Genomic DNA, 9,825 nt, shown 5'->3' on the forward strand with positions numbered 1-9,825 from the left:
TTCCTCAGGGCTTGGAGGTCCATGCTTCCTTTTGCCCCTGGGTATTTATATTAGTGGTTAGAGGAGGGAGGACACTCAACTCCAAAAACGGGTCAAAAGGCAACTACAGAACACAGTAGATTCAACAGAACCCAAGTCAGCAAGAAAATTGCATGCTGAGACTTGAAGTCCTTGGGCCTCAAATGCCAGCTAGCCCTGACTAAATTCAATAAACAAATTTGGCATCATGCTGATTAAATTAATTTACCCTTTACCCCCTATCCACACAGACATGACTGACTGAGACAGTCAAATCCCAAATTTCTAGAATTTGGATTGGGGTAGGGAGTCACTCAGAGACTCAGAGGTCTGCTTGTCCCTCCCTTCTAAGAATCAAAAACCTGCCCTTGTCCTGAGAGGCCTGCCCAGATCACCTTCCAGACCCAGCTCCACTCATTCTGTGACCTTGCACAGGATCCTGGGCTTTGAGACTCTGGCTTTTAGGCAACAGAAAGAACCAAAGCCACTGCAAGGATTCCTGTGGCCCTTTCTTCTACCCAGAACTCAAATCTCATAAGGTAGATGATGTTGGGAGAGGGCATCTTAGATAATCACTCAACTGAATCAGATAGCTGTGAGCCTTCCCACTCAAGTATATGTAGTAGGCAAACAAGAGATAAATATGAAATTTTACTCAACACAATTAAAAGGAGAACAGGGAAAAAGGTGTCATAAGCAAAGTTAATGCCTTTATGGTGGCAAGCGGGCTTCCTCTGGAACCAGAATGGCAGTAACTAGGCCAAATTTTGCAGGACTACTACCAACTTCTCCAATGCCAGACTTATATAGGAATGATTAGTTTCACCCACATCCCCCAAGAATGGTAAAGCAGAAAACCCCTCCCCCAGAGAAATGGGGGACTGGAGCCCCAGCTCAGGCTCTTTAAACTGTGGCAGCTACAGATCACAAGGCTCCGGCAGAGATGTCTGAAACTCCTCAAGAAGAGTTTCACGGTCAGGGAAACGAATCCAGCCCAAATAGGTTTCTAGGTACAGGGGGAGAGACCTGGAGAGCAAAAAGAGTGATGTCTAAGGGTGAAGGATAGGTGGAAGGTTGGGCAGCCATTCCCCCCTTTCATTCATCACCACCCCCAACAGACTCCAGGACTCCAGGATGCCCTCAGCCCCAAGCCCGCAGGCCTCAGCCTCACCATGCAGCATTCTCCTGTGGCAACTTAGTTTGGGCCTCTAGCCTCCACCAGAGAGCAGTGGCCTCATCCCTCCGATCCATCCTCCTCAGAGTCTGAAGCAGGTGAAAGGAAGCATCTTGATTACCTGTAGCCCCACCCCAGAGTAGAAAGGCTTAGAACTTGACACAGCCTTAAGCATTTTATAAAAGGAGAAACTGAGGCCTAGAGCAGGAAAGTATCTTTTCTACAATCACACATGGAACCAGGAGGTTCCATTCCCAACCATTCCTATCCCTGGGTACTGCCTGCCCAAGACAAAGGGCTCAGCTGACTCTGCTTCTCCCCAACATACTCCCAGCACAGTTACAGCCTTTGTCTCTGAGGACATTGGGAAGACTGAGGAACTCCGGAGAGCCTTCACACATACTTGCAAATGTCTTCAAACCTGGGTATATCCCTAGGTATATAAGTACAACCCCATTCATCTGGGAACATCACTCTTCCTCTGATCCCCAAGGGCCCCCCTATGAGCCTCTCTGTCCTTGTGCATCTGAGCATAGCTGATGTCATGCAAATATACATACCTGGGCACATTTGCACACTGAGGAGGAAGTCCTGTAGGGCTTTGGTATCTTGGCCACTGGCCACCCACTGCAGTCCACGACTAATCAGGGCAGCTGCCCGAAGCTGTTGTAGTGTCATATCTGATACACAACCCTTCTCACCATTGGAAGCAGGCCCTGGGGACCACCCCAAAGTCAAAAAGTGTGTCCCTGCTACACAGGCACCTAGTATGACAGAACCCCAAGTACTCCTCTTTCTCTTCTTATGTCTGGAGTCCCCCCCCTTTTTTTTTTAAGTCTCCTGGTGGGCTAGGACGCATGGAAAGGCAACACATTCACCACCCCCACTTCCAAAAGGGAAGAGGAAAATTGAGAGTCTAGATCACCTCGTTCTTTGTCCTTAGGAGTGGCCCGGAAGAGCAGCTCAAGGCACCTGAAATGGGACACAGAATATGGGTGAGAAGTCAAACTCAGAAACTCTGGGGTGAGTTGGTAAGAATGGAGTTTACCAATTCAGGTCCCAATCAACAAATTATCCCTCCATACTTCCCCTAGGATCCTGGTTGGCTTCCTGGGCTCACCGGCTAAATTCACTAATTGCCTCTTTTTGGGCCCCCAGCTGCACCCAGGCTTGACCCTGAAGCAGGTAGGTGGCAGAGACCCAGGATGGGCAGTGTGGTGACTCCTTGGTTCCTTTTCTGGCATCTTCCCACAGCTGGGGCATCTTGGGAAGCAAAGATGACGTGCGGCTGAGCAGCTCCTCACATACAGTCAAGGCATCCTGGGCTCGGCCTGCCTGGATCAGTGCTGCTGCTGCCTCTAAGAAGACCTCAGGTATACAAGGCCCTGCGGGGGAAGGGGGCGGGGAGAACTGGGGTGGGAGGAGGATGCAGTGTCTTAAAGAGACATTAGCCACCATCCCCAACCTCTTCACCAGGCTCTGGTACCACATAGAGACCACCCATTGCTTGCTACCCTGGACCCTTGGCTCTGGGAACCTTCCTGGTCTGGCCTTCCAGCCTGGACAGACAGAATAGCCGAAGAAAGAGAAAACAGCAGTCCTGCTCTACTCCAGAGGAGACTCCAACCCTCCCACCCTATTACAGAGAATCTTGAAGACATACCCACCTTTGACTCCAAGCCATCCAGCACCAGAGCCAGCAGGTCCAAATAATGCTCTGCAGCGTCCTCTGCCCTGAGAAATCATAGCCCACGAGCTTCACCTTAGGCCTTTGGCAGGGTCCTCCAAGGGCTCTTAGCTAACAAAGGGATGCTCAAGGGCCCTGGGGAGTGGGGAGAGTGGGGTCTTGGGGCTCCAATCCTAGCTCAGTATGGATCTACCCTCCTTACAGAATGGATCTGGGAGGAGATTTCAGAGTTTTAAAGATCTAAGAGCTTAGTGTCTGGGTAGAGTCTTAAGTTCAGGTCCAGTGACAAGGCAGGAGGTCGAGGAGTGGAAACCTATGTCCTACCACTGACTCGTCCATACAGCTGACTTGCAAGAACAGAAGCAGTCATACCCCAGGGAAGGCATCAGAAATGGGAAGAGGAGCTCAGATGAGCAAGGCAGTGGAACCTCACCTTCCCACCTGTAAGCATCGGCTTGCTAGCAAGTACTTGGCCTGGCTCTGTGTGCCACAATGAAGGGGTGAGGCTGGGTGAAGTCTGGGGAGTAATAACTCTACTTCAATGAGAAGCTGGGGGGCTTCAGAACTGTGAGTGACATTCAAGGCCTAAAAGGGACAAAAAGAAAAAAGTATGTCCATAATCTTTGGGAGCCTTAGTTCCTTCTATTTACAATTTGATTAGTCTCCCTAACACAAGCACTTCAGCAATCACTGTATCTTCAGTTCCTTACCTCAACCAACAGCTCCAGACTCTCCAGCTCTGCTGCCGTGTTCCCCAGTTGCTGATACAGCCTGGAGGCCTCCAGAAGTGGGGGACCCCAGGTTGATCCCCCTTTCAGGGCTGCAACCAAGTACAGCAGAGCTCTTTGTGGATTGCCCTAGAGGATTAAGAGGACACAAGCCTCAGCTGCCCTCCCAAAGCAGAAAGCTGTCTATAACACCCATGGTTTCCCCAACCCACCCTAGGACTGTCTTTACCATTTTACGGAGACAGGTCCCCAGAGCCGTGTACACCTGGACCAACACAGGCCGTGGGCACAGACCTGAGGCTGCTTCTCGCAGGCTGCTCAGTGCCCTGGGCAGACTTCCTGTGATCAGCTCCTGGAGGCCTGAGATCAATCAGGGTTTAAACTTAAAGAAGCCCATAGGGCAAGGGGATGACAGGGAACAAGAGTACCGAGAAGCCCCACTGAGCTGAATGGGACATGACAGGGAACGTACGAGCCAAAGGACCCCTTAAGACAGGGAGTGGTGAGGAAGGGATGAGTAAGATTGCTAGCTGACCTTGGCGAAAGGCAGAAGCAGTAAGAAGGACATTCCTTAAGCCCCGGGCATCCTGCAGGGTCAATGGAGCATTTGTCTCCTCAGCTGGGGGGCTCCAAGTTTTCAGAAGCCGCAGCAGATTCCGAGAGGCCTCATTCTGAGGAAAGAAGGGTGATCAGACGCTCTAAGCCTAGAACTACTTCTTCTATCTCAGTCTATACTGGCTGGACCTTGAAATCAAGGGTCCTCCTGATTCCTGTTCCCTCAATTCTAAGGTATAGATAGCTATGGGGCGAGAATAAAGGGAGGAAGAAAAACTTGGGTGCACTGATGATCTATTCTAGTGCACCTTCTCATTCAGTATAAGCCCAGAACACACAGGGCAAGGACCATGTGTGGGTTACTGATGAGAAGAGTGAGGCTTGGAGATGACTTCAGCAAGGTCAATAAAAGCCCTAACCCTATCCAAGATCATTAAGCTATTTTATTTTATTTTTTTAAGATTTTATTTATTTGACAGAGAGAGACACAGTGAGAGAGGAAACACAAGCAGGGGGAGTGGGAGAGGGAGAAGCAGACCTCCCGCGGAGCAGGGAGCCCGATGTGGGACTCGATCCCAGGACCCTGGGATCATGACCCAAGCCTGAGGCAGACGCTTAACAACTGAGCCACCCAGGCACCCCCATTAAGCTATTTTAAAAAACACTCAAGGGGCGCCTGGGTGACTGGGTTGGTTAAGTGTCAGATTCTTGATTTTGGCTCAGATTATGATCTCAGGGTCATGAGGTCGAGCCCCACATCCGGCTCTGTGCTTGAGTCTGCTTGAGATTCTCTCCCTCTCCCTATGCCCCCCCCCACCCATGCATGCACTCCCTCTCTCAAATAAATCAATCTTAAAAAAACAAAAACAAAAACAACCACTCAAGAGAATCCCCCCAGTGAGGGACCAATCAGAGCAAGGTCACCAAGAGTCCCAGAGAGAACCCACATCTTCTGACCACCAACCCAGCAGCCTTTCCAGCACAAAATGATGCTACTGCAGCTGAGACAGGTGAGAGATAGGAAGAGACCCTTAGGTCCAGTTTACTTCCCAAATTACCTGGTTGCCATTCAAGGTCTGCAGCAGGAAGGTCAAGTCCCCAAGGCAGTCAGTGCTTAGCCAGAGGGCAGCCTGCAGGCCAGCCAGGTGGTGAAGGGCAGGCAGCAGCTCCAGCAGAAGGGAGGAATAATGGAGAACAGAGTCCCACAGCCCCCTGAGCCCACATTCCAGTCTGGGCCCCAGCTGCTCCTGGGTCTCCAGCACTGTAGAGAACACACATACAGCTAAGGTTGGGACCTCACTCTGGGTTTTCTTTTTCTGCAGGAACCCAAAGGTCACAAAAGTACTCCTGGTCTAAGGAGCACCTGGAGGATAAGAGAATGGCAACTCTGTCCATGGAGGTGACAAATTTTATTGCTCCTCTTGTCCCCTTTGCAAGGGCTTAAACCCAGACAGTCTGGCAAGGAAATGGAAAGCAATCGCTGGCCCTCACCTCTCTCCAAGCCCTGTTGAATATCCTGTGCCTGGTCCTCAGTGAAACCCTGGGCCAGGCTTGCCCTCAGGGTAATGAAATTGCAGGTAATAGTCAATTCCAAGGGGAGAACAGGAACAGCCGCAGGGAGCCCTGGAGCAACACAAGCTGATCTCACAGACCACTTCCCCCAGAAAGATTCCCCAAATAAGATCCAAACCCAAAGATCACCTCACCCCAACCAAAACGGCCATTTGCACACAGTATGGAAAGGGCAGAAAGTTCTCCAGATTGGCTCATCTCTGAAACTACTTCTTCAAATATGGGGGGGGGCGTGGCAGGGAGAGGGCGGGGCGTAGAGATTCACCTGCACCAAAGGGAATTCCACTCCAGTCCTGTCTGTGACTTAAATAGGATCCCCTGCCCCTAGTAATTTTCTCAGTCCCAGAAATGCAGAAGAGGACCTGGTCTCTGGCTGTGGAGGAAGGTAACTGAGCATCCTGAGGAGGATCCTGCTTACCCCGCAGACTATGGAGGAGTCCCCTGAACCCTTCCAGTGCATCTTGAGCCAACTGCTGTCGCCTCAGAGATAGACGCGAGTCCTGAGCCACCTAACAAATGTGGGATGAGGTATCACTGAAGATCAGTCCTTATTTCTCCCCTTGCAACAGTGGCAAGGGATGTCATTCTCCAGTCATTTCTGGCTCCTGATGGAGGAAGTCAAACTCAATCCCTCCCCATCAGCTGCGGTAAATCCACCGGAAACCCTCTTTCTGGTATTTTGGGCCTGCAAAGCGAGGGTCCCAGAAACCGTGTTACCTTGGCCTGTCGAACTAGCTGGTCATTCTTTTCCCTCCACAGGTCTAGGCAGCTGGCGTGTGGCACTGAGGAGCCCAGAGGGGTCTGGTGCGACATGGTGGCCGAGGCTGGGCCCGGACACCTGGAGGGGGTTCCTGAAGGGTAAGCCCGGCCCCGCCGCGGTCCCCACCCGAGCGGGGAGGGGTCCCTGCGCCTCCGCACCCCCCCGCAACTCCTTTGCTCTCCTCGGGGTCCCAGGAGAGGCGACTCGCCCTTTACAGGAGAAATGGACTCTCTCCTAGACAATTTGGTGGCTCCCACCCCCGCCTCTTCCATCTCGCCTCTGGTTGGCCCGGCCGGCAAAACTCTCGGCTGCGGTTGGTCGTCTTCAAGGGTTAGTCCCCGCGGGAAACCGGAGGAAGAAACGAGTCCGGTCTCGATCGGAGAGGGAGGCTACGGCGGGTCAGAGGACGGGGGTGTGTCTGAGTGGGGAGGTAGTACGTCTCACGGTTCGGCTCGCTAGTCCCTCGTGCAGGCCAAAACCTTGAGAAATCGATCTCCGTACCAGAAACCGTGTCCCAGCCTTTCCCTCGCAGCCGCACTTCCAGGTCTGTCTAGCTTTGCCCCTCCGCAGGGGGCAGGCCAGCGCAGTGCATGCTGGGAATCGTAGTACGGCCCAGAGTCACCACAAAAAAACCAGCCCTGGCACAAATTACGTCCAAAAGGAACTGAGACCAGACCAAGGCCCTTGGTAATCCGCCCATCCTTTCTTTGCTCACCACGGTGCACCAACACGCTACCACATTTGCTCAACCCCATGCAGTCTGACCGCTGGCGGGATCGCCCGGGGCTTGTGCAGGCTTCACTGCTCAAAGGTACCTGCCCCTTTCAACGTTGAAACGGACGCAGGAGAATTGGATATCCGTATGCAAAAACAAAACAAAACTGTGACCCTTAACCACAGATAAAATCAACTCAATATGGGTAAGTTGAACTTCATTAACATTAAAAACTCTTTTGCTACAAAGGCAAGATCAAGAAAATTAAAGTCAAAAATGTAGAATTTTCAGATTATTATATACCTCCTAACAGACCAGTATCCACAATATGTAACTCTCAAAGCTCAATAATGAAAAAAATTTAAACCATTTTAAGACGAACAGAAAAATATGAATAGGCATGTTACAGAAAAAAGATACATGAAACACAAAAAAGCAACACATAAAAAAATGATCATTAGCCATCAGGGAAATGCAAATTAAAACCATGAGATAGGGGCACCTGGGTGGCTCAGTCGTTAAGCGTCTGCCTTCGCCTCAGGTCATGATCCCAGGGTCCTGGGATCAAGCCCACATCAGGTTCCCTGCTCTGACGGAAGCCTGCTTCTCCCTCTCCCACTCCCCCTGCTTGTGTTCCCTCTCTCGCTCTCTGTCAAATAAATAAATAATCTTAAAAAAAAAAACAAAAACAGGGGCGCCTGGGTGGCTCAGTTGGTTAAGCGACTGCCTTCGGCTCAGGTCATGATCCCAGGGTCCTGGGATCGAGCCCCGCATCGGGCTCCCTGCTCGGCAGGAAGCCTGCTTCTCCCTCTCCCACTCCCCCCGCTTGTGTTCCCTCTCTCTCTCTCTCTCTCAATTAAATAATAAATAAAATCTTTAAAAAACAAACAAACAAGCAAAAACAATCAGGGCGCCTGAGTGGCTCAGTTGTCAAGCGTCTGCCTTCGGCTCAGGTCATGATCCCAGCGTCCTGGGATCGAGCCCCGCATTGGCTCCCTGCTCTGCGGGAAGTCTGTTTCTCCCTCTCCCACTCCCCCTTGTGTTCCCTCCCACGCTGTGTCTCTCTGTCAGATAAATAAAATCTTAAAAAAAAAAAAAAAAACCACGAAATAACCTGGCTAGCTCAGTTGGTAGCGTGCGACTCTTGATCTTGGGGTTGTAAGTTCAAGCCCGATGTTGGGTGTAGAGATTACCTAAAAAAATAAAATCTTTTAAAAATATCTAAAAAAATAACAAAACCACCAGATACCATTACACATGTATGCACACAGAATGGTTACAATTTAAAAAATGCAGATAATGCCAGGGGCACCTGGCTGGCTCAGTCAACTCATCTCAGAGTTGTGAGTTCTAGCTCCACACTGGGTGTGGAGCCTACTTAAAAAAAATAAACAAAAACACGGATGATACCAAATGTTGGTGAGGATGTGGAAAAACTAGAACTCTCATACACAGTGGGAATATAAAACATTATAGTTACCTTGGAAAATAGTTTGGCAATTTCTTAAAAAGTAAATGATAAGCTTACCATATGACCCAGCAATTCCACTCTAGGGAATCCTCTCAAGAAAAACAAAAACATATGTCTACACCAAGATTGGTATGCAAATGCTCATAGCAGCTCCAAAAATATTCATAATAGCTAAAAAAAAAAAAAAAACTAGAAACAATCCAAACGTCCATTAGCTGTATGACCATAGCCATACAACAGACTATGACTCAGCAATAAAGAGGCAAAAACTGATACATGCTTCAACATGAATGAACCTCAAAAAATTCTAAGTCAAAGTAGCCAGACCAAAAGACCACATATTTGATGATCCCATTTGTATGAAATGTCCAGGAAAGACAAATTTAGAAAAACAGAAAAGAGATCAGTGGCCTACGGTGAAATTGGGGCTCAATGGTAAACAAAGTATAGGAACTTTGTGGGAGTGATGAAAATTTTCTAAAACTAAATTGTGGCATTAGACAGGGTTTCTTACATATTAACACCAAAAGCACAAGCAACAAAAGAAATATAGGATCAACTGGACTTCCATCAAAATTTTAAAATTTTCTACTACAAAGAACACTACCAAGAAAATGAAAAGGGGCACCTGGGTGGCTCAGTCGGTTAAGCGACTGCCTTCGGCTCAGGTCATGATTCTGGAGTCCTGGGATCGAGTCCCGCATCAGGCTCCCTGCTCAGCGAGGAGCCTGCTTCTCCCTCTTACCCTCCCCCCTCTCATGTACTCTCTCTCTCATTCTCACTCTCTCAAATAAATAAATCTTAAAAAAAAAAAAAGAAAATGAAAAGACTAGGGTAGCTGACTCAGTCCGTAGAGCATGTGTCTCTTAAATCTCAGAGTCAAGAGTTCAAGCCCTACCTTGCATGTGGAGCCTACTTTAAAAAAAAAAGAGGGGCGCCTGGGTGGCTCAGTCAGTTAAGCGTCCGCCTCTTGGTTTCAGCTCAGGTCATGATCTCAGGGTCCTGGGATTGAGCCCTGCCTTGGGCTCCATGTTCAGTGTGTCTGATGGAGATTCTCTCTCTCCCTCTGCCACTCCCCCCACTCACACACACACTCTCCCAAATAAATAAATCTTAAAAAAAAAATGAAAACACAACGCACAGAA

General features: G+C 49.5%; 1 protein-coding gene across 6 annotated transcripts; it reads right to left on the reverse strand.

The window, feature by feature from the left end:
* Positions 1–656: 656 nt before the first annotated feature.
* Positions 657–7,458, reverse strand: FANCG (FA complementation group G). Of its 6 annotated transcripts, none has more exons than XM_028115119.2 (15): positions 6,996–7,452; positions 6,452–6,572; positions 6,153–6,243; positions 5,654–5,785; positions 5,221–5,423; positions 4,143–4,278; positions 3,837–3,967; positions 3,590–3,736; positions 3,313–3,464; positions 2,860–2,926; positions 2,313–2,602; positions 2,118–2,164; positions 1,753–1,908; positions 1,190–1,313; positions 657–1,044 (listed from the first exon to the last, which is right to left on the reverse strand). In XM_028115119.2, the coding sequence occupies exons 1-15, from the start codon at positions 7,247–7,249 to the stop codon at positions 936–938; spliced, it is 2,160 nt and encodes a 719-aa protein (XP_027970920.1). In that variant the 5' UTR covers positions 7,250–7,452; the 3' UTR covers positions 657–935. The 6 variants fall into 6 exon arrangements, 5 of the variants coding, with proteins under 5 accessions (XP_027970920.1, XP_027970922.1, XP_027970925.1 ...); XM_028115121.2 differs by having other exon boundaries at positions 6,452–6,912; XM_028115124.2 differs by having other exon boundaries at positions 6,772–7,452.
* Between the last annotated feature and the right edge of the window lie 2,367 nt (positions 7,459–9,825).

This window comes from Eumetopias jubatus, unplaced genomic scaffold, assembly GCF_037043125.1.
Source record: "Eumetopias jubatus isolate StellerSeaLion01/CBP00866 unplaced genomic scaffold, mEumJub1_p1.0 scaffold_15, whole genome shotgun sequence".
NCBI classification, from domain to species: Eukaryota; Metazoa; Chordata; class Mammalia; order Carnivora; family Otariidae; genus Eumetopias; species Eumetopias jubatus.

Coding starts and splice junctions, on each gene's coding strand:
- FANCG (XM_028115119.2), bottom strand. CDS start 7,249: ATGGGGTTGAGCAAATGTGGTAGCGTGTTGGTGCACCGTGGTGAGCAA. Junction 5,786..6,152: donor ACTCCTCCATAGTCTGCGGG/GTAAGCAGGATC, acceptor GTGTTGCTCCAG/GGCTCCCTGCGGCTGTTCCT. Junction 3,465..3,589: donor GTCTGGAGCTGTTGGTTGAG/GTAAGGAACTGA, acceptor TGTCCCTTTTAG/GCCTTGAATGTCACTCACAG.